Consider the following 24,442-nt stretch of genomic DNA (forward strand, 5'->3'; position numbering starts at 1 on the left):
TCTTGATATTCAACTGAAGTGCCTTAATTGTAAATTCTAAACTTTTAACTGTAGCCCACAAGGCTGGTTGATGAGTATTTTCAGACAACTATATGCAAATACTAAATGATAAGATTTAATGTTTCACAGACAGTGTTCAAAAGAAGTGAGGCGAGCATTTTGTGGAAGTTGGTGCCTTTTTAAATTCTTACATTGAGTACAGTAGAAGCTTTAAAGGTCTGAAGACGAGGAGAAATATGAATTTTGGCCAGTTTTTTGTTTTTTTTTCACCAATCTGTGTGGAGGTAGTTCCATTTTCAACCTTCCCTTCCCCAAGTCTGATACATACCAAATCCTTGTCATCGTACAGAAACCATTTTTACATTGTGCCAACTGGCGCTGCTAGGCAGTGCTGCATGGTGCCTACTTTCCAATACGAACCTTCCCCTGCCCATAACCACGTCACTTACCAAATTGGAAGAAAATCCATCACAGCGTTGCAGGGTTACTGTGCAGAAATGGAAGTGTGGACTGAGAGCCAGAGAAATGACATTACAATTGGCAGCGTGGTTGCCCCCAACCCACCCACCAGTATATACACAGTTTAAAAGAAGAAGAGTCAAATGGTGCCATCTTTACTCATTTAGCAAATACATCCTCAACTCAGCACAATACCTACTTGTTGCTGTAATAAAAAAAATGTACACAAAAACAATAATTAAATAAATAAAAATAAACAAGACAAATGATGCAAATTTATGAAACAGTGCCCTTTTATTTTTTTCCCGCACTCACTCAAAAATGCGTATTTACATGGCATGCCACATCAACACAGGAAACCGACTATGGACACAACTGAGAGCACATAGAATCTGCTCTGGAGTAAGGAGTGCAACATTAATCTATCAATAACCAATCAAAAGACAACAGAAAGGAAGCAACACTTTTAGAACATCATTAGAAAATGTTTTCACTCAAATGTGTCCCCTCCCCCCAAGACTTAAAAACTGACAAATGTTAATTTGACATACATTGGACCTTTTATGCCCAGTTTCTAGATTTCCTTTCATATTTTCCATGGGAAGGCCAGTTTTACAGTTGAATGTCAGATGGTGATCAGCTGCAGCTTTGCAACAGACCACAAAGCTGTTAAAAACCAGGACTGACTGCAGTGTGGACATACACATCTGAGAGGAAAAAAAAATAACTTACTACAGCAATTCATTATTTACGAGGAAAAACTGGAGGTCTCCCATAGGTGTCCAGTTGGAAACCTTCAAACCCATCAATAATCGGTCTTCTGGGATAGTGTCCTTGTTCAGGGTCATACTCATGTAATGTCCTCTCAAAAAGGTCATACAGCGGAACCTCCAAAAGCTCCAAGAGGGGAGGGCCATTAAATAGATGATAAAAAAGAAAAAAAAAAGAGCACACATAACTCAATATATGAGTTTCTGTGTTAAAAAAAAAAAAAGGAAAACTTATTTCCAAGAGAGATCCTTTGTGGAAAAAATATGTCTCAGCGCTATCAGTATTTCCTATGTGTTTGGATGAACAGTCTGTTGTATCAACATTCAACAAACATTCTCCAGGATTCAGTCTAATAGGACTCATTCTCACACTCACTCATTCAGGCGTGTGCACACGCGCACACGCACGCACACACACACCCCAAGTCTCTCTTGCACAGTTACACATGCAATGTGGGCTCTGTATAAGGAGTCGGCCACATCAGATTAGTCCCCTCCTCTTCTTGTAGTCCTCCAGGTTAAGGGACCTGCGAGGCGCGCCATCCTTTACTGGCAGAGAATTGGAGCTCACGGACAGAGATTTTGCTTCTGCACAAAACCAGACCAAAATTAATAACGAGTTGATTATGTGCTAGGATTTAGAGCATCAACTTTCATACTAATTAAACAAACAGAATCCCCGTCATCTGACATTAAATGGTACATAAAAGCAAGTATATAAAACACTGTAAAAATCTTCTCACCTGCATTGGGAACTTGCAAGTCAATCTTGACATCAAAATCATGAACTTTAAATAAGTCTTCTGAGAGATCAGTGGTTGGCTTGGGGATGTCCTTATCTTTCGGGGCCGACTGACCCTACAAAAAACAGTAAACATTATAATTCACGATAAAGATCAATGATCAAACTGAAGTAAGTGTTAATGGGGATTACTGTTGAAAACTTTCCACTACTGATACTACAAACAACTCCTTCAACAAATGCAGTTTCATCCTGATTTACATCAACACATTTATACCATACTTGCATTTCCTCAAAGTACATAATCATGCATGTATGGCACTTGCTCCCAAATCAAATTAAACTGAAAGTGTTGTACAACTGAAAGTTGACTCTCCACACCTAGTTCATTTCATCACTAATGAAGTGTCTCCTTACCAGTTTGTTCTTTTCTGCCACAGAGAGATCTCCTCCTGACCCAGAGCCATACTTCTGGTTCAGGTGAGCCAGTATCGCTGCATGGACTGATGGGTCTCTGGCCTACAGAACCAAAAAGAGATTCAATAATGTCTGCATGCAATATATACGTATCTATAAAATATGGCAGAAATGTACAAATCTTACATTCGACACCATCGTGGGTTTGCACTGTCTTCGTGTGAAAGGGTCCATTTGTTGGTTTTTGGCATTCTGTCCTTCAGCCTATGAGAGAATAAATAAGATTTAATAACAGAAAAAAGTATGGTGATTAAACAGTAGCATGGCTGAAACTACTGACTAATCTAAATATCACTTTTGAATATGCTGGCATATTTTAACTTACTAGGACTAAGACTAAAGTAAAGCACAGCATGACTAAGCATGACTGGAGTGCTGCCCCATGACATGAATATCTGAAGTATCAGAGCATTTCAGTAAAATGGATGACCAATATACCATTTGAAAATAATGTAAAAAGAAACTGCCTTTTTTTTTTTAAAGAACAATCATTTGTGGCACTATTCGAAAAGATGGAAACCTTCCATACATACTAATAACTGAGGGGTTATACAGCATGGATGAGTGAATGACTTCACCTGTCACAGCAATAACACAAAAACAACAGACTATGATTTTTGTAACTAACCAAATTAAAAACCACACGTAATCAGGATGACGTTATTAGACTGTGACTAACCCTGATGCACCACACTGATTAAAAAAAGCAACGTTTTACCTACTGTATGTAATATAATAGTATTTGCCACCTGCTGGATGTGGCATCACTTTGACCTGAGCGTCAACTAATGAGTTAAACAAGCAACCACAGACTGAGTGAAACATGATACCCACCACATGGCCAATTAAAGGTTGATATATACAACACAATGGGAATGTAAAACTGGAATCAAAGAATGGACAGAATGTGTGGCTGGGAATAACACCAAAACCTTTCATCTACACTGTAAATTAGTGATGCTAAATTTGAAACATTGTTCTGGAATGTTTAAAAACCTTTGCAGCACCTGTGGTTCAGAAGACTGTTTCAAGGTTGCCATCACTAATTTCCAGTACAGACAAAAAGTTGTGGCATCATCCCCTATGTATATTTTGGTACATTGTTCTGAAGTCTGTCTCAAAGTCAAGACATGCTCAACACTAGCACCTACTGGATGGTTCACAAATGTGCAACCATATCAAATTATGAATTTCATATTTCAAGACTCAAGGCAGCACAGGGTATAAATGCCACATATGCTGCTTGTTCATTAGTTCCACTGAGAATTTTAACTCTGCATTAATTTTATGGTTTGTATTGTATTTTTGGGCAGCACGGTGTCTTAGTGGTTAGCACTGTTGCCTCACAGTGAGAAGGTCATGGATTCAATTCCCACCTGTGGCATTTCTGTGTGGAGTTTACATGTTTTCCCCGTGTTTGTGTGGGTTTCCTCCGGGTGCTCCGGTTTCCTCCCAAATCCAAAGACATGCGGGTTAGGTGGATTGGAATCTTTAAATTGTCCATAGGTGTGCAAGTGGGTGTGACTGTTTGTGGCCCTGTGACAGACTGGCGTCCTGTCCTGGGTGTACCCCGCCTCACGCTCTATGACTGCTGGGATAGGCTCCAGCTCCCAGCAACCCTTAATTGGACTAAGCGGTTGAAGATGAGTGTGTACTGTATTTTTAAACAAAAATTAAAAGATTATAACAGTGTGGCAGATATGTTAGTTCTAACCTGGCAAAGAAGCCATTTCAGTTTCTTGAAATAATGTAATTATTAGGGGTGGAATGATGAGTCGTAATAGTCTACTTACCACAAGTGCTTTCTCAGATTCGACAATATTCCAGCTTCTGTTCCTCTGATTAATGTAGCTGTAGAAATACAAAGTTTTTAAAGAGTCAAGGAAAATTCTACCTTCCAAAAAACAACAATCAGAATGTTAGCAAATATGGAAAAATAAAAACGACAATACAATTGTCTATGCTTTTCACATGTTCTTGTGCTGTACTTTTGAGTTGCGTCTCTTTTTAACAGAAATTTAATGGTAAATGGACTGCATTTGTATAGCAGTTTTACATCTGATGCAGATGCTCAAAGCACTACACATTCAAGTATACACACAAACCTATGCATTGATGTCAGGGAGCTGTCATTCAATGCAGGAAACTGCTCAATGGCACTTTAATGATTTCCCTGTCTGTATTGGGTACTGAGCCTACTGGTCACAACCATTTTTCTATACCCTTTAGTAATATAAAAGCTTATTTTAAGAGGATGCAATGTGTGTGATATACTGTGTAAATGAAGCCAGAAATTCCATTGTCTATTTTTACTTTAGCTGCACGAGGACTGAGTTCTGGCTGCATGTTTTCCAACTCTCCCTGCTCCGCCCACAGCTAACTAACTCAGTCAGGCGTGGTCAGCCAAACTATTGCTGGGAAACACCAGGCTCATTCTCAATGTCCACACACACTGAGATTCACGCTGTCAAACTGGCGAGGCCAATCAAAAAGTAATCATTCTGATCAGACAGATACACGCCCTTGTAGCTGTTGTTCAAAAGCATCAGATTAGTTATATTAACATGCACACAGAGCAGCTCCATCCCCACTCCTGCAACATTTATTTCAACAATGGTCTCACATTGTTCTATTTATACTGCTCAAATTGCATAGATTAGGATGGAAACTTGAGATTCAGCCAATTGAATTAAATAACTAGGTGTGAGCGGAACACATAGACATGAAAACATGCAGGGCAGGTGCCTACCTGGAGCGTATCTGGGAATTCCTGCTGGAATTCACGAGCCTCACCAAAGAGTGCAAGTGTTCTAAAGTAAGACACCAGATTACTTTGAAGGACACTAGAGACCAGACCATTAGCAATGCTGCACCACCCCTGTTAATTGGACAGAAATGGCCACCATCCAATGCGGTGCGGCAAGCTACGTATGTCAGCCCTGAGGCACAATGACATCATGGGGTATGTCCAGCTGGGAAGAGGAAGTTTTGGTCTTGCAACAAGTAAACCAACTTGGCATAAGGCCTCAACATCAGAGAGGAGGAAAATGGTGGTAGAGTAGGTGCGTGTCAGAAGGAGGCTGAAAGAAGCACGAAGTCCGTCTCATAATGATGGTAAAGGGATAATGGATGAGGTGGGAAGGCCTCGAGTAGAGAAAGCTCAGCTGGAGGGAGTTCTGGGAAATGAAGGCAAGCAACATCAGCTTCATCATAAGAGCTACCTATGATGTGCTGAGTCCCATTTCCAACAAACCTCCAGCAGTGGTATGGAGAGGACCCAACCTGTGCCGCCCTCTGCCCAACTCCAGCGACTCTCAAACACATCCTAACTGGTTGTAAAACCAGCCTCACACAAGGCCGCTACACCTGACAACCAGGGCCTCAAGAGTATGGCAGCAGCTCTTGAGAGCAAGAGGAAGATCACCAACTCCTCGTCACAAGAGCAACCAATTCCATCACAGCACCAACATTTATCCGAGAGGGACAGAAAAAGTCCAATCATCCCTTTACTAAACCAGAAGCTGGACAGCTGGCCATGGCCTGGAACTGGAAGATGCTAGTTGATATTGGCCAGCAACTAATCTTTCCACCTGAGATTGTAGCCACCACCCTTAGGCCAGACTTGGTACTTTGGTTCCCCTCACTGGTTCCCCTTTACATCAAAGAGCTCTCAGGTCCATGGGAGAGTTCAACCGAAGAGGCCTACGAGCGCAAGAAACTGCGCTGCACAGAACTGGCAGCAGATGCTCTACAACAAAGATGGAATGTGAAAGTCTATACAGCTGAAGTGGGATTCAGGGGCTTTGTGGCTTCTTCCACCATCAGGCTGCTAAAACACCTTGGTATACATGGACAGGCTCTGCGACAGACAGTCAGATCAGTCTCTGAAGTGGCTGAAAGAAGCAGCCAGTGGATATGGGTCAAGAAGAAGGACCCTTGCTGGGCTCAAAAAACAGCAACATAACCTGCACACTAACCCCCCACACACACACACACCCCACACCCCACTTGAGAACCCAGGTCAGAATGCTCCAGGAGGAGGCTGAACAAGGTATGCACTCAGTTCTAGGCTTGAATCAAGAAAGAGAATGCCCCTGCCCTGCATGGTCCCATGGGCTGTGCCATTTAAACAACCACAAAATTTTCATGATTGGGCATGGGACACAAGCTCAGGCTTGATCACCCTGCAGCTGGCCACCTTTGATGAAGGTGTTTGGTGTTGAAAGGCCGAAACACCCTGTGATTTAAAGGTACGCTACTGATTATGTGTCCCGAAATTTACATCCTTCCCATGTCTGAGCAACAGCTCCTACACCACTCTTAATAGCAAGGCAAATCTCATGTGACTCCCATCCATTGGCACAACAGACCATTTACCATCACATCCCATGTTTTATGACTCTGGAAAAAAATGTCAAAGCTTGCAAACCTGATGGCAGAGATGTTCTTGGTCCTCTGTCTGTCAAGTGCTTCTGCCCTCTCCTCAAGCTCGTTCAGCTCATCCTGGATCACTTTCACTCGCTCGCCATCTCCACTCTCCTCTGCCATGGCCTACAGTTAAAACAGAAAGCATTAACATCAAGAGTACCATCAGCACAGCTGGATGGTGATCATATTACTCGTAACATAATTCCACAGCAAACCCATAATAGCCTGGTGACAGTTAACAACACTCAAAATGTTGTAAAGCTTGATTATGAACAATCCACATATTTTACAGGTAACTTCTTCACAACTGGTCTGTGTTTTTGACTTGTATAGATGAATACAGATGTTGCACAAGTCACAATATTTTCCATTTACCTTATCTTTCAGCAATTGTGTTTTCTTCATGGCATAATTTGGTGGTGCTTTTCTGAATCTGTCCTTCTCTTTCACAATCTGACAAAGACAAAAGACTTCCATCATATTACGTGGCACATGAGGACCAGGAAAGCAACTGAAGAATCAGAAGCAGACTTACATCCTCTATGTCTTTGTCATTGAACTTATAGTTCAGAGCTTCTTTGATGGACTGTTCCTTTTTGGTGATTTCATCAAGTGTTGGGACTTGCATCCCAGCAACGACCATCTGTGACAAAATAAACAAATAAACAAAACACATGAACTTGTGCCATCTTACTTCATAACCTGAACATACTGTTCCCCCTGTGTCCTTGGAGGGAAGTGCCAGTTTAATCAAATATTTTAAAAGCCACAGTGATACATGTACAACTTTTCTTGTTAGTCCACTTACTGCATCTTTCCACTTCATGAACTCGCTTTCTGTGAACTCCTGATTCGAAACAAATTCAAGCCTGAAAACACGTGTGTCCCCACCATGCCTAAAGATGGAAATTGACAAAAGGTCATTAATTGGAAGAAGGTATATTAGAAGAGATGTACCTATAAATATAATGCAGGACTTACCTTAATTGTAAACCTTTATTTGTTCGTGTTGAACCTAGTTGGTAAACCTTTGCTGTCTCGACCACGTCGACAATTTCAGCAACCTTTCAGCAGGAGGAGAGAAAAATAAAATTAAACAAACTTCAACAATCCTTTATTTCAAACCCATGCCTGCCAATATGGCCCAGATTTTAAGTATTAATTGAACAAGTGGCATACTTCTGTGTCCTCCACCTGTTTTAAGTGTTATTAATAAATAAAAGTATGAAAGCACACACATATAAATAGAGCCTTAATTTAGAGCACATGTATGAATTATGGCACTGACAAGAATTTGACCGTGACATACTTTTAACTCTGGCATAAGGGACACAGAGTACTCACGTGACAGTTTGTCCGAGATTTTGAACAATGGACTTGTGTATCCAATATGAATGCAATAGCGAGAAGCACTGATGAGTTGTCGTGACATTTTTACCATGACCTACATTTACCAAAGTCGCACGGGACCACAGAGGTCACAAAGGTGACAGCGTTCACGTATGAGCTTACCTAAGGTTTTGGTGCAGAGAGCATGTGTGTCTGATATGACAGCAAGTCTAGAAACCCTGATAATTTATTGCAGCAACAACGTTTTGACCGTGATCTATTTTTAACAAGGTCTCAAAGGACAGAAGGGTGGTAGACTGCTCACATGTGAGCTTGTCTAGACTTAGCAACATTTTCGACCACAGAGCATGTGTATCCGACATGAAAGCGTTACCTGGAAGCATTGATGGGAGCTATTGTAGCGACGAGGGATGTGACAGACAAACTCATTTGTGATGGTCTTTGCAACAAGATACTTACTGTACAACATAACTGGAACATAACTGGAAGTCGCCCTCTCTATATATATTATATATATATATGTACATATAGGGAGAGGGGTTAAAAGTCTAGTTACAACAAAGACTGCCATCAAGCTGTATGACAAATAGCATCCAAAAGCTAAGCTCACCCTATAAACGGGTTTACTGCTGCTGTTTCCAATTCCTATCCTCACAAAGCAGCCAGTCACAGTCTTAGCAAAGAAAGGCATGTGGCACCAGCGCTCCAACTTGTGTCTGGAAAGTCGGATCCGATTCAGCTCATCTGGTAGAGAAACAGGTTGTGATTTGGGCGGGGTCTCTTCTTTTCTGTAAGCAAATCAAAGTCAAGCATTACTTAAACTTCAGAGATCCAAGTCCACTGTGTAGTTCAGCAGACACCCTGTATTTCTGTCTGTCACACCAGGAGGAAATAGTCTCTTTTGTGTATTGTGTTTCAGACAGACAGCGTTGCAGGGAGGAACAAGAATCAGTCAACCTCAGAGTGGAAGAAACTACATGGAGAAAAAAAAATTATGGAAAAATTCATCATTATTCCTTGTTGTGGCAGTTCTTCTTTTTGCCGATGTCTTGCATCCAAACCAGACATCCTCATATTCAATACGAGTATTTGTGTATATTTGTTGCACAAAGTGTAGCCACGAATTCAATATTTCAACCATAACTGAAACTACAAACTCTGATCAAATGTAATACTGCAAGTGAATTATTACTATCAAATGTTAGCCATTATAATGTGCTTAATGGCAGTTTATGCATGTTAAATGGCATACATGTATGACAGCCTTTCTCAAAGAGCGGCCCATGAGTATATTTGGAAAATATTACATTTTAAATTCATATCACAATTTGACTTAAAAGCATTTCTCAAACTGTATAAAAATGACTCCAAAGTCTAATAAATAGCAGCATATATGTGACTGAATAAACAAAACTGTCAATATTAGATTGTAATTTGTAAAGTACTGTTGCAGTGGTTAGCAGACCTATTGTTTTGGGTATTTGTGGCGTTAGGTGGTCCACAAGACTGTTTTTACTGGTTAAGTGGTCCTTGGTCTGTAAAGGTTTGTGATACACTGGTGGTGTGTGTCCATGTATGCAGACATACACACACAGTACCTGGGTGCAGGGTGCACAGCTAAAGAATGTGAAACAGAATGATACTCACTCATCGTCATCAAAAGATGAGGAGCGTGAACTCCGATCACTTTTGACTGATGACTTGTCGTCATCTTCCTCCTCTTCCTCTTCATCGTCAGAGTAAACCTCACTTGTCTTCAAGGGCTGACGTTTAGCCAGCAGCTCAGCTGCACACCAGAATGTGAGAATGTCAGCTTTTGGAAATGAGAAAATCATCACAAAGAATCCAAAAAAAAAAACAAAAAAAAAACACAACAACAACAAAAAAAAAACTGATAAGATGTGCCAACCTGTTTTGTTTTTCTTCTTCTCACGTTCTGCTTTCAGTTCTTCCATGGCCTGAGACTTTTTGTCAAGTTTTTCGTCACGTTTCGATCGTCTCTCCTTGTTATGTGACATGACCTTAAGAGGCGACATTATAATCACACACAAACATGACGATAAACTTGTGCTATTCTGCCGACCTACCACTTCATTTGCTTTCAAGTTTAATGGTGATTTTGAGTCAAAACAGTGAATGAAGAAATAATACAAGAATCAAAACTCCACAAATAAAAAGCCATAATTATTCAGTTATTTAAAAAATAAAATGAAATTTAAAAAACTGAGCTTTTAGAAGTGTGATAAGCCAAACTCTTGATGCCACTGACATGATATGTTCAAGCTGAAGTTATGTAATATTTTACAGTGTAGTGACACTGCAGTATCAGGTCCCTCTAAAATATCACTTGAACGTGGACTCACCACTTGTGTGTCTTGAACCTGAGATTGCTTTCTCTTTTCTTGTTCTTCTTCCTGCTTCTTTTTCTTCTCTTCTTTCTCCTTCTTCTTTGCCGTCTTCAACTTCTTTTTAATTTCAAACCTGTCAAAATAAAGATCCTTTTAAATCAACACATCATGACACACAAACTAAAAGGCCAGATCTGATGTTGGATTTTTACATTTTCTTGCTTTTATGGCAAGGATGCTGTTGAGATGGAGTGAGAAAACACACACACACGCACACAAGCACACATGCACGCACGCACACACACATATAATAAATCGAGGTTTCTCTCTGATGACAATTTAAGGAGTCCTGTCTATTTTATGTTATGGTCACTGTGCATGTTAAAAAATTCCAACATGGCCCAAAATAGGAATTTCACCAGGTGTTACCTGTATCTATCAGAACCCAAAATTTCATATTCAAATATGTAGTAGTTCTTAAGTAATTACATAGTTTTTTTTTTTACTGACTCCATTAATCCTATGCTTGCCCTGCTCATTATAGAGAAAACACCACTCACCGTCTCTTTAGCACCTCTCTCTTTTCAATTCTGTTGAACAGCTCTTGCTCTCGCTCTTTCTCTGTCATCTGTTCCAGCCGAGCTCTGTCTTCTGCATCTCCCATCAAGTCATCATCATAGCCATCTCGGAAAACTTCGTCCTCAGAGGAGTCAGAGTCTGAGCTGGAAGATGAACTGTTGCTCTCTGAATCAGACACCTCACCTGATAAAAAAAAAAAAAAAAAAAAAAAAAAAAAAAGCATGCAAAAACAGCACATTGGAATAAATTCAAAACACAATATCGCAGAGTCAGCACTACACAGCACAAATGTCCTGGACCAACTTCACAACTAGTTTCAGGGATGATTATATCTCAATTAAATTCATTACTATTGTACAATAGTATTGACTGGTATTGGCTATATTAAGCTTAACCAAAATTTTTTTCACTTTAGAACACTGCATTATGCCCAACTCTTCCAAATATCCACAAAATTTATTTTTAATAAAACCTGTTGGCACTAACGTACATAAAATAAAAAAAGGACAAAATATATATCAGGTTAACGAAAATACTTTTTTTTCTCAAATCTGACCTATTTAGTATTTGTCAAGTCTTACTTATGTTGCATTTTGACGTAAATCAATTTTCCAGAACATTTGAAAAGTCTTTCCCCCAAGTTGTCCAGTAATATAAGGACAACGTTCATAGTGACTGAATGTAACTGATAATAGAATATTTACAAAGGGATCCTTCAAACGGTAATGCAAGCACCAAATTCAGCACAAATACTCCTGAGACATTACTCTTTTGAAAAATGGACTGGCCACTTGAATTTTCAATAGGCGGCCAGTCAGATAGAGGTCAATTGAAGAATTACACAGGGGTCCAAATTTAAAAATGCTCCATTCATATTGAAGACTACACCACATTATTTGTCTGATCATAAAGATTCCAAAAAGGAATAGTTTGGACTATCTATGACTGAATGTTATGGAGTTATGCGTTAAAAACAGCAAGAATGGTGACAAAGGTCCATTTCAGTTTGTACAGGGGTCAAAAGTTAAAGTTGCTTTAATTTTAGTAAAAATCTTGGTTGAGTTAACAGGGTTTTAAAAAGGAATAGTTTGCACCATGTGTCATTCTTAGTTACCACGTTACGGGGTAACTTTTGTCACATGACGTAGAATCCAACGGACGTCAACGTTTACTCTGGAGACCAAATGTTCAGCACAGTTAAAACTATTTCATTTATTAATCCTATTAGTTCAACCAATAATTTGAACCACGTTCTACCAAAATTGGAGCAACTTTAACTTCTGACTCCTGTACAAACTGAAATTGACCTTTGTCACCATTCGTAATGTTTTTACCACATAACATTCAGTTATAGATGGACCAAACTATACCTTTTTGGAATCTTTATGTACAGACAAATGCTGTGCCGTATTTTTCAATATGATTGGAGCATTTTTTAATTTTGACCCCTCTGTAACCTGGTAGCCTATTGAAAATTCATGGCTAGTTGTTTTTTTTTTTCAAGAGTAATGTCTAAGGAGTATTTGTGCCACATTTGGTGCGTGCATGACCATTTGAAGTACTGTTTCAGTTATCTGCTGCACTAAGCAGCTTAACTGCTACTGTGTGCCAGGTGAGATAAAGAGGATAAGTGAGTCACCTAATCACAGCCACCTGAAATATTTGTGACTATGGCATCATGAAATGTGAAATCTCCAGTTCATAGTATGCACAGTCAGTCTGCTTTGAACTTTAAATAATGTCCCATGTTCAAGTACACTATGTGTTTCTTTGGTGAAATGTGCCCATCTTCTGTAAAACCGTTCCCACGGTAAGTTTTTGAGCATTTATCATACAAACTGACAGAACGCTATGTGGCTTTCAGAGACAGAAAAAAAGAGCATGCTCTGTGCTTTTGTGCAGAAACCTGCACAAATTAAAGCTGCATTTAAAATGCAAAGTATTGTTTATGCATGAAAACACATACCCTCTTCTGGTGCAGAGCTCTCAGCTGAGCTAGCTCCATCTGAACTGCCGGAGGCTTTGTTAACCTTCTTCTTTGTAGCATTCTTCTTGTCAGAACCTTTCCCTTGCTTAACCTTCTTTTTGCCTTTAGTACCACCGACAGTCCACTACACAAAGAAAAATTCCAATAGTAGTGGTGAGAAAATACTTAGTGAATAACCCTGTTGTGTCTGATGATTTGCGGACGTTAATGCTGGATTTTACGGTCGCAAATTGAGTTTTACCGTCAACGCGATATTTTATGGTCAGACATCTCACAAGATTAACCAGATTTGGGGAACAAATGCAATTGGATTAGAATTGAAATTGACAGTGCCTAAACAGCTAACAATGACAAGACTCATTTATATAATTAAACAAGAGATGCAAATTAATTACAAAAAATTAATAAATTAACACAAAATCAACCTAATAAAGGAAGCATAGTTCTAATTAAAATCATTTCAATTGTATGCTGTGCCCCATATTCAATGAACTGTCTCCAACAATCTCTACCTGCCTGTTAGTCTGTTTCCTTAGGCTATGACTGAAAAAGTGATAGACAGATATTGATGGCTTATGAAAACTTTGTCCCTGGTGCTGAAAAGTCAGAACTGATCACCCTCCTCTGTCAGGTGGCAGAAGTAAAAATAGTTGCTGATATGCTGGCAGAGTTGTGACCCGAGTGCCCTTATTGGAGAAAGGTGTCAGTTATAAGCTGACAACCATTCATGGATCAAACTAAATAGGATGGAGCAAATATGACGTAATGCAAGAGAGGGACAATGAGAGGAATTATTTATCTCCATGTCTTGAATGAACAATTCCTTTCTATTTGAGTGGAATTTTTTATTTTTATTTCTTTTGGGGGGGGGTGGGGGGGGCGCTTTAGTAAACTGTTGGTGCAAGATGTGACCAACCAAAATGGTCTGTATTTGCATAGCGCTTTTCCGTGTGCATCAGACGCTCGAAGTGCTTTACAATAATGCCTCACATTCACCTCGATATCAGGGTGCTGCCATACAAGGCACTCACTACACACCGGGACCAACTAAGGGATTAAGGACCTTGCCCAAAGGCCCTTAGTGATTTTCCGATCAGGCTGGGATTTGAACTAAAGATCCTCTGGTCTCAAGCCCAACCCTTAACCACTAAACCATCACCTCCCCTTAACCAACAAAAAGATCCACTAATCCTCTGGAAAGGTGGTGTGCTTAACAACAGGAAGTACAATAGTAAGACAATAGTACGCATCACTTTTTTCAGTTTTGTTATCTCTCAAAATGTTTGGGGGAAAAAAAGTGCAATCACAGATCATTCTGACTGCCATACCTCATCATCACTGTCAGATGTTTCAGAATCTGTAGAAGCTGCAGGCTTAGTAACTGGCTCGTCCTGCTCACCTGAATCAACCCTCTTCCTCTTTGCCAAAGACAAAAGCTCCTGAAAGAAAGAGGTCACCAAAAAATTTCAGAAAAAAAGATAAATTTACAAGTGCCCAAGGTGAGAGAATTGGGAAAATTGCTATTCCTGAAGCTATTCTCAGATGGTTAAATCATCCCAGCCATGGATCATCGTCATCATAATCATCATTTAGCAGCCTGTATATCACCCAACATGGTATGGTGAAGAGTTATGAGTGTCTTTCTGTTATTATTTGTGTCCTGTTTTCTATCTGTAACACTAGACTTTCTGACACTTAAAGGCTGTTTCACAAGAAAGAAAAAGTTTTTTGCACTTTAATGATATATGTTAAACATAGTGCTGGGTTGAAAAGATCAATTTGCCGATTTTAAATAGATTCTCATTTTAATTCCCACAGATCGATTCATACATCCCAAAATCAAGTTTTAAAATAAATATATATATATACGTATACACACACACACACAACCCCAATTCCAATGAAATTGGGAGATTGCATGAAATGTAAATAAATAAAAAATACAATGATTTGCAAATCAATTAATTCAATTGAATACACCACAAAGACAACATATTTAATGTTCAAACTCCATCCATCCATCCATCCATCCATCCATTTTCTTCGTCTTCATCAGAGATCGGGTCGTGGGGGCAGCAGCTCAAGCAAAGCCACCCAGACCTCCCAATCCACACACACCTCCCCCAGCTCCTCCGGGGGAACCCAGAGGCGTTCACAAGCCAGCTATGAGATGGAGTCCCTCCAGCGTGTCCTGGGTCTTCCCCGGGGCCTCCTCCCCATGGGATGAGCACAGAACACCTCTCCAGCGAGACGTCCAGGGGGCATCCAAAAAAGATGCCGAGCCACCTCAGCTGGCTCCTTTCGACGTGGAGGAGCAGCGGATCGACTCCGAGCTCCTCCCGAGTAACCGAGCTCCTCACCCTATCTCTAAGGGAGCGCCCAGCCACTCTGCGGAGGAAACTCATGTCGGCCGCTTGTACTCGCGATCTTGTTCTTTCGGTCATGAGCCAAATCTCATGACCATAGGTGAGGGTCGGAACATAGATCAATCGGTAAATCGAGAGCTTCGCCTCCCTGCTCAGCTCTCTCTTCACCACGACGATCTGATACAGCGACTGCATCACTGCAGATGCTGCGCCAATCTGTCTGTCAATCTCACGCTCCATCCGTCCCTCTCTCATGAACAAGACCCCGAAATACTTAAACTCCTCCACTTGAGGCAAGGACACTCCACCGACCTGAAGAGGGCAAAGCACCTTTTTCTGGTCGAGAACCATTGCCTCGGATTTGGAGGTGCTGATTTTCATCCCGGACGCTTCACACTCAGCTGCAAACCGCTCCAGTGCACGCTGAAGGTCCTGATTTGACGAAGCCAACAGAACCACATCGTCCGCAAACAGCAGAGACGAGATTCTGTGGTTCCCAAACCAGACCCCCTCTACACCCTGACTGCGCCTAGAAATTCTGTCCAAAAAGGTAATTAACAGAACCGGTGACAAAGGGCAGCCCTGGCGGAAGCCAACGTGCACTGGACACAGGCTTGACCTACTACCGGCAATGCAAACCAAGGTCCTGCTGCAGTCATACAGGGACCGGATAGCCCTTAACAAAGGACCCCGTACTCCCGGAGCACCCCCCACAGGGCGCCTCGAGGGACACGGTCGAACGCCTTCTACAGATCCGCAAAACACATGTGGACTAGTTGGGCAAACTCCCATGAACCCTTGAGCACCCCATGGAGGGTGTAGAGCTGGTCCAGTGTGCTGCGACCAGGACGAAAACCACACTGCTCCTCCTGAATCCGAGGATTGACTATCGGTCGAATTCTCCTCTACAGTACTCTGGAATAGACCTTACCGGGGAGGCTGAGGAGTGTGAGTCCCCCCCTGTAGTTGGAACACACCCTTTGGTGTCCCTTCTTAAACAGAGGGACCACCACCCCGGTCTGCCAATCCAGAGGCTGTTCAAACTGATAAATATTATTGTTTTTGTGCAAATATTTGCTCATTTTGAAATGGATACCTGCAAGACATTTCAAAAAAACTGGGACAGTGGTATGTTTACCGCTGTGTTACATCACCTTTCCTTCTAACAACACTCTAAGTGTTTGGGAACTGAGGACACTCATCATAGGGTATAAAAGGCGGATCCCCAAATGTCACAGCTGTTCACAAGCAAAGATGGGGCGAGGATCACCACTTTGTGAACAACTGCATGAAAAAAATAGTCCAACAGTTTAAGAACAATGTTTCTCAATGTTCAATTGCAAGGAATTTAGGGATTCCATCATCTACAGTCCATAAAATAATCAGAAAATTCTGAGAATCTGGAGAACATTCTACAAGTAAGCGGCAAGGCCGAAAACCAACACTGAATGCCCATGACCTTTGATCCCTCAGGCAGCAATGCATAAAAACCGACATCATTCTGTAAAGGATCTTACCGCGTGGGCTCAGGAACACTTCAAAAAACCATTGTCAGTTAACACAGTTTGTCTCTACATCTACAAGTGCAAGTTAAAACTCCACCATGCGAAGTGAAAGCCATACATCAACAACATCCAGACACGCTACTGCCTTCTCTGGACCTGAGCTCATTTGAAATGGACAGCCGCAAAGTGGAAAAGTGTGGTGTGGTCTGATGAGTCCACATTTCAAATTATTTTTGGAAATCATGGACACTGTGTCCTCCGGACAAAAGAGGAAAAAGACCATCCAGATTGTTACCAGCGCAAAGTTCAAAAGCCAGCATCTGTGATGGTATGGGGGTGTGTTAGTGCCCATGACATGGGCAACTTACACATCTGTGATGGCACCATCAATGCTGAAAGGTATATCCAGGTTTTGGCGCAACGCATGTGGCCATCCAAGCAACATCTTTTTCAGGGACGTCCCTGCTTATTTCAGCAAGACAATGCCAAACCACATTCTGCACGTGTTACAACAGCATGGCTTCATAGTAAAAGAGTGCGTGTAGTAGACTGGCCTGCCTGCAGTCCAGACCTGTTGCCCACTGAAAATGTGTGGCGCATTATGAAGCGCAAAATATGACAACGGAGACCCCGAACTGTTAAACAACTGAAGTCGTACATCAAGCAACAATGGGAAAGAATTCCACCTACAAAGCTTCAACAATTAGTGTCCTCAGTTCCCAAATGCTTATTGAGTGTTGTTAAGCCCCGTTTACACATAGACGGTTTTGTCGGCGGGTAGTACGTAGATTGAAGTTCGCGGTAATTCCGGCTGTTTTCGCGGTGGAAAGGGGTGGAGCATTTCGCCGACGTTTTGACCGCCGTACTATCCGCAAATAGGCGGATAAAACGCTGCTAAATCCGCCGAATAAAGCGGTGTTTTGACGCCGTAGCATCCGGTACACGTCAGGCAACGGGGGTTAATACCCAGTTCTATCCTTTACAATCGCAGGTTAAGACATGCGTGAGAACGGTGGTGTTCTGTTGCCACCGATAATGCCCTGTGTATCGCTGGTTAATACGCAGGTTTTTATCCAGGCAAATCCTGCGTTACTCCAGGATCATTTGCATATAGGCACCGCCCCCAGAGTATAATAGGCTGAATCAGCAGGAACACATGCCTCTGTCACTGCAGGGGGAGGGAGATCATCCTCAGCCTTTTCTTCTCCTTCCTTTCCCCCTCTTCAATGTGTTGCTCCGTCTCCACCACAAGCCTCCCCTCTGCTTCTGAACCAGACCTCTTGGTTTCTTTCTTCTTTAAGTCCTTGCCGCTGCCAACTTTCTTTTAGGAGGCATAATGGAGCTTCTCTGCAAAAATATCTGGAGCTGGCCGCGAGTGAGAGGCCTGCATGCAGCGTGCTATTGTTTTTATACTGACCGCCGCCTATCGGCCGTTTGGAACACCGTTTTAACCAGGAGGTGGCGTTTAGAACGGCGTACTGTCCGCTAGCGCCGCTGCTTTGTCTTTCCTCTGTCGCCAGTTAAAACGCCGTTGAGGACGCCGATGTGGGCTCTATCGCCGTTTTACACGCCGTTGGTTAGGGATACAACGCCGGCCACCAATTACAGCGGTGTAAACTGTGGCACTACAGGAAGGGGCAGGATGAAACGGCGATTAAAAAGTATCAAACGCCGTTGTTCGCGCCGTCTCCGTCGTCACGCGAATTCTCCGGGAGCGCTCCCGGAATTATTCGACATGTTGAATAATTTTTTCGACGACTCCCGGTGAAGCCGGAACTAAGCCACGCCCCCTTGCGCCGGCGTTAACAACAGCGTTTGATCCTTAAGACAGCCAAAAACTCTTCCGGGAGCTCTTACCGTCTGTGTAAACGGGGCTTTAGAAGGAAAGGTGATGTAACACAGTGGTAAACACACCACTGTCCCAGCTTTTTTGAAATGTCTTGCAGGCATCCATTTCAAAATGAGCAAATATTTGCACAAAAACAATAAAGTTTATCAGTTTTAACATTAAATATCTTGGGAGGTGATGGTCTAGTGGTTAAGGTGTTGGGCTTGAGTCCAGAAGATCATGGGCTCAAATCCCCGCCTGACTGGAAAATCACTAAGGGCCCTTGGGCAAGGCCTTTAATCCCCTATTGCTCCTGGTGTGTAGTGAGCGCCTTGTATGGCAGCACCCTGACATCGGGGTGAATGTGAGGCATGATTGTAAAGCGCTTTGAGCGTCTGATGCAGATGGAAAAGCGCTATATAAATGCAGTCCATTTACCATTTACCATTTTTGTGGTGTATTCAATTGAATATAGGTTGAAGAGGATTTGCAAATCATTGTATTGTTTTATTTACATTTTACACAACGTCCCAACTTCATTGGAATTGGGATTTTATATGCACTTCTCGCCAGCACTATAACAGCATGCCTGAAAAAATTACACTGCAGTTGGGCCATTATGCTGTTTCCGAGGGTGTGTAACGGAAAACTAATCATTTCTCTACATTGCTTTTAGACACACTGGTTCTGATTCAGAAGCAGCACGTCCACAATTTATTCATCAACCTCTGTCAAAGCCATTTAAAGATGTCAATCATGACTACCAGGACTCTGTTGTTGCGGACAAGAAAAGAGAATCGTCCGCTGTTTAATTCACACAGTGGGACAGCGCATGAAGGTTCTCTGGTGTGGACTGTTGGAGAACTTTTCCTATAGCTGCGTTCTTCTGCAGTATGCTGCACAGCAAGCACTGCAGGCGAGAGTTTAGTACGGGAGAACGAGGCTATTTTCCCCCTGAAAATTTTTTAATTTATAACTCTCTGAAACACTATTGCCTGCATTTTGAGGGCCAAATTTTGTGAAGTATTATTAATATGTTGCATAACTAGACAATCAGGTAACAGCTCAAAAAACAGTTTTAATAACACTTACCCAAATTGATATCGGATTGAATCCAAATAATCGATTCTGAATCTTAAGAATTGGAATCGAATCAATTCTTGAAATTTGAATCGATACCCAGCCCTTGTTAAACACAAGAGCTTTTCACCTCTTTTGAACTTGCAATCACACACACAGCTCTATATGCATACTGGTAAAATAGACTGTATATATGCTGTATATATAAATCTGTGCGACGTCACCCAATTTTCTATAGAGACCAGGAACAGCTGATATGACACTGTGTCTGGGCCAGGGTCTGTACGTCACCATGTTCACAGTAACAGTGTATGATGAACTCATTAATGCATAAAAGGGTGGAGTGTGGGTGGCTCCATGTATGACAAAAGAAGCCTGAACATGCCCCTCTTTCCATGTCTGTCTACCTATGACAATTTCACTCAGCGCGAATAATGCAAGAGAGACATCTTAGGTGATCACTTGGGATGTTTCACCACATAATAAGCTTGTTATGTGCGCTCTGATTGGCTGATTACAGGTCGGATACTTTCACATATCGGACCAGTTACCATGACAATCGGTCCGCAAGGCGTATTTTCATTACAAACCAGAAAACTAAAAACAGCATAAAAACCAAGCTGGGCATGAACATACTCCATAAACATCTAAACACCAGCGAATGAGCCCAACACTGTTAGCAGCATATTCGGGCGATACTTTAAGTTTGCGCATGTATATATAATAGCCATATAATAAATGAACTATTAACCTCGCTTGCTCGGTCTTTATGGGGATATTCTGTGTTTTTCGCATGGAACTCGCGTACTGTCAACACCTCAGTCTGATATTTCTCTGTACAGACCTCTTGCTCAGTTAATAATCCTTTATTATTCCAGGTGTTTGTAATAAAATACTCCAAACAAACAGACACAGCATTCCGCTACCAGCCACACTGAGCAGCCTCTGAGGCTAAAGATGCTCTGAGGCTGCCTCGGAGCTAAAGATTACAATGATATAATAGTGGTTTGTCATACAATTTATATAAATCACAAACAGCATGTATGTGTGACACAAACCTCATTAATCTACTCAAATTGCACAAGCATTTGGTTGTAAGTGCTATATTCAAATGCTAAACCCACCTAAACTAGGCAAACTAAAATGGCTTTGTTTGGTTTACCCAAGCAAATGAGAAAAGTACTGCTCAAACTCTAGCAGTGTAACCTGATTCAAACAAATGTTCCCAACATCATAAAAACAATCTTGGCTTTATACCGATTCCAGATGTGTTCCATTCCAGCTTTCAAGTATGCAAACAACCTGGAGGATCTCGTACTGCACACTCTAGAGTGAATGAGTGTTCACATCTGTACTAAAAAACAAAAACAAAAATCCACCCAAAAAAACAAGTAGAAAATCCTACCAGAGCTTGATTAAATCTGCATTAAAACACAGCTGTGAAAATGCTCTATTTGGGTGCAGTCTTAATTGTTGAGTCATGAACCAAGTGAAAAAGTGAGTATTGTCAAACAGACTAAATAAATCAGATGATGCTGGCATCGAAGTCTTCAAAAAGAGGTGGCACACATGCATGTGACAGCACATTAAATGCAAATAATTTGTGCCTGCAAATCTGGATCGCCTAGTCAACACTTGCATGCAATGCAAGACAAACTGCCAGCACATGTTAAAAAAAAACCAATACAAAACAATGACCAGCAGCAGCTTGAAATAAGAGCAAAAGCTACTTTGAACTCTTCCTCATATCTCTGTCAGTCATCAGGCTCTCGAGATAAAACACTGACACTCCTGCTCATTTCATGCTAATATGAATAAATACTACTAAACAGCAAAAAGTGCTGCTGAATGACTCCAACAACTAACAAAATGTACTTCTGTGTCCAAGCACTGCTACCAGAGATGTTTTGCCTACCAGGCAGTGCACAACCGAAAAACAGAACATAAACAATAACAGTGATCGATCATAATAAATATATGAACAATGCAAGAATGTGAAATTATCTAAGCAACCACTCAGTTAAAACTGTACACAGTGGAAGAGACACCATAGTGTCCAGTGGCACTGGCAGATAGAGACGCTACGTAGCCTACAACTTAAGCTATTCAATAGTGTTTGCAATAGTACATTTGCTCAATCAGTTGGCACAACTGTGTTTGTAAAACACAATTTCACTCTTGCAATAATAAATCAAAAGCTTTTTTTGCCAATGAAGTGCCACCTGCCAGTGCCATGACATTACTTAGTGTTTTGGCCAGCTGGTACCAACTCAAATGGACTCAACTCCCTTTTGGTCCTAGGTTCCTCCTTCTCCACTGAAGATTGTAGTAACCCTAACTCATGATACCAAAACTGGACCAGGGACTGATTTGGCAAACAGCAAGCCGAAAAAGGCAGGTAGAGTCAAGCAGATACCAAAAATTAGAGAGCTGCTAGCTCTCAGTACACAAGTGCAAACACTTCCCAAAGACAAACAGCAAGTTCACAGAGAACAAACTGACAATATGTACAATAAAGAAAACGTGACATTAAAGTTTTCCCAATATCTCTGATCAGCATCCAGACTACTATCCAATGCCAGAGACTGATCAGTGATGGCATGATGCAAGTAGACAACTGACAGGCCACTTAGAGAACACAGTCATCAGTGGACGTGGGGTAATATGTATATGGATGTATAACGTTGATCAGAAGTAGTGCAGCAGCATTTACGACTGAGAAGGTAAAGTGGAATGGAAAAAAGGGTAAAGTGGAAAGGTTCTCAGCTTGTCAACATTCAGCTCTGCACCCATGATGTCACTCAGGAGATAAATCAAGTACGACTCCACTGTGTTCAAACACATCACCATACAACCAAATCCACCACAACATCTTCCACGGGACCAAAACACTGTGACTTTTTGCACCGACTGCGTGAGAATGTAACGTTAGCTCAACTTAGCTAGTTATTCTACTGCTCGTGGAACTTAACAATTCTGCTGGAAACACATTATTACAGGTGCTTGCGCTTTTGTACATACTTGTAACAAACATCCAAAATTTTACTTTGGGAATGGCGTGTTTGCTCAAAAAGGCCACGGTGTAGTCCAATAAACACAGGCCTGCTTTCAGTTTGACGAGGCCAAACACAGCGCAGTCGTTGAGATAGCATAAGGCTATGCTAGCTTCACCTCATAGTGCTTATATAACTCATTAAACGACAAATTTTTGACGAATCTGGGAAGAAAAAAGGCGACCCTACCTGATCTAAATTATCGTCGCTAGCACTGTCTTCGGAGTCAGAGTCAATCACGACTCGACCTTTCCGCTTCTTTACATTCACCATGATAAGCTACACGGCTAACCTGCTAACTACCTCTGTGCCGTCTAGCGTTATATGAAGCTGCTGCTAGCTGCTATGTTACATCGGGTAGCACAAGCGCTTCGAAACACGTTTCACATACTCCTCGACACCCGTATCGGTTTCTATAACGAGTTATGAGTGAGGGAGGTCAACGTCACTTCCGGCGTCACTTCGAGCGCCGCACGAGGGGAGCTGCTGGATAAGTTCAAAGGTCAAAACAAAACATTAAAAGCTGGTGCTTGTTCACGAACTTTATGTTATGGAGCAGATAACATACTCTCTCAGACATTCCTCTGAAAAATGTGACAAGTACTGGAAAAAAACTGAAATGTTTCCTTGACTTGTAATGACATTTGATTTTTTTTTAAACAAAATGTAATATGTGTAATTTTCTTTAAAATTTTCACTGACTTACTATTACTGCTACTTTTACTAGATGGCTCTTTTTATAATTTGTTGGTTTCTCAGATGTTTAGTTGGTTTATTTGTTGTTTCCTTCTATGCAAAACTGAAACTTTTATAAAAATAAAGTAAAAAAAAAAAAGTTGGTTGTCGCTAAAAATGTATGATATTTCTCCTTTTGATACTAATACTATTCTCTTCTAGATGAATAATTTAAGCCCCTCAATCTCAGACATGGTAAATGTTATTTTACTTTTGTGGAAATACCATATCCACAGTGGTAGGTGGAGAAAAAGAAAACCCTCCTTTGACTGTTTGATAAATGAGTTCAAATCTTTTTAGACTGGAGTAATGCCGGCATCACTGCACACAAGCCCTTATTTCATAGCACCCCCTTAAAAATGCCAAGCTCCCCATAGCACCTGCAGAAAAAATTTCTGGAACTGCCACTGAACATTACACAAAACCAATGCACAAAATAAAATAAATTAATAAAACCCTAAACACGGTCATCAGCTTCATCAAAAGCAATAAACTGCAGAATTAATAGTCACAATTTATCTGTACATGATATTTATAAATCGTTAACAGAACTAATGGCTCACCTGGTGAGAATTTGTGCTTCCATTACTGGCCACTCGGTGAAAACACGCTTGGGCTGTATTGCTCATAGACATTATAAAGATAAATGAATAAATGAATAAATAAATAAATAAATATAACGTAATGAAATGGGACTGTGGAAAAATAGGTGATTGAAGTACAGGTGTGCAGTAT

At 41.2% G+C, this 24,442-nt stretch overlaps 1 protein-coding gene and 1 long non-coding RNA gene across 2 annotated transcripts; one reads left to right on the top strand and one right to left on the bottom strand.

The window, feature by feature from the left end:
* Positions 1-731: 731 nt before the first annotated feature.
* rtf1 (RTF1 homolog, Paf1/RNA polymerase II complex component) lies at positions 732-23,363 on the bottom strand. The gene is made up of 18 exons (XM_034195304.1): positions 23,162-23,363; positions 14,469-14,579; positions 13,120-13,264; positions 11,135-11,336; positions 10,590-10,707; positions 10,136-10,247; positions 9,874-10,012; positions 8,837-9,014; positions 7,858-7,940; positions 7,685-7,772; positions 7,412-7,519; positions 7,252-7,329; positions 6,878-6,999; positions 4,242-4,299; positions 2,575-2,652; positions 2,389-2,490; positions 1,973-2,087; positions 732-1,817 (listed from the first exon to the last, which is right to left on the bottom strand). The coding sequence occupies exons 1-18, from the start codon at positions 23,243-23,245 to the stop codon at positions 1,711-1,713; spliced, it is 2,028 nt and encodes a 675-aa protein (XP_034051195.1). The 5' UTR covers positions 23,246-23,363; the 3' UTR covers positions 732-1,710.
* Positions 13,193-13,527, top strand: LOC117532072. Its single transcript, XR_004566778.1, has 2 exons — positions 13,193-13,308; positions 13,456-13,527. It is a non-coding gene; the product is annotated as an uncharacterized LOC117532072 (long non-coding RNA).
* Positions 23,364-24,442: the final 1,079 nt, after the last annotated feature.

This window comes from Thalassophryne amazonica, chromosome 19 (assembly GCF_902500255.1).
Source record: "Thalassophryne amazonica chromosome 19, fThaAma1.1, whole genome shotgun sequence".
Taxonomy (NCBI): Eukaryota; Metazoa; Chordata; class Actinopteri; order Batrachoidiformes; family Batrachoididae; genus Thalassophryne; species Thalassophryne amazonica.

Bases quoted from the DNA above. Each gene is read 5' to 3' on its own strand.
- rtf1 (XM_034195304.1), bottom strand. From the start codon at position 23,245: ATGGTGAATGTAAAGAAGCGGAAAGGTCGAGTCGTGATTGACTCTGAC. The intron at 10,248-10,589 runs GTGAGTCCACGT...TCGCCTCTTAAG, and splicing joins AGGTTCAAGACACACAAGTG to GTCATGTCACATAACAAGGA. The intron at 2,088-2,388 runs GTAAGGAGACAC...TGTTTTTTGTAG, and splicing joins TGGCAGAAAAGAACAAACTG to GGTCAGTCGGCCCCGAAAGA.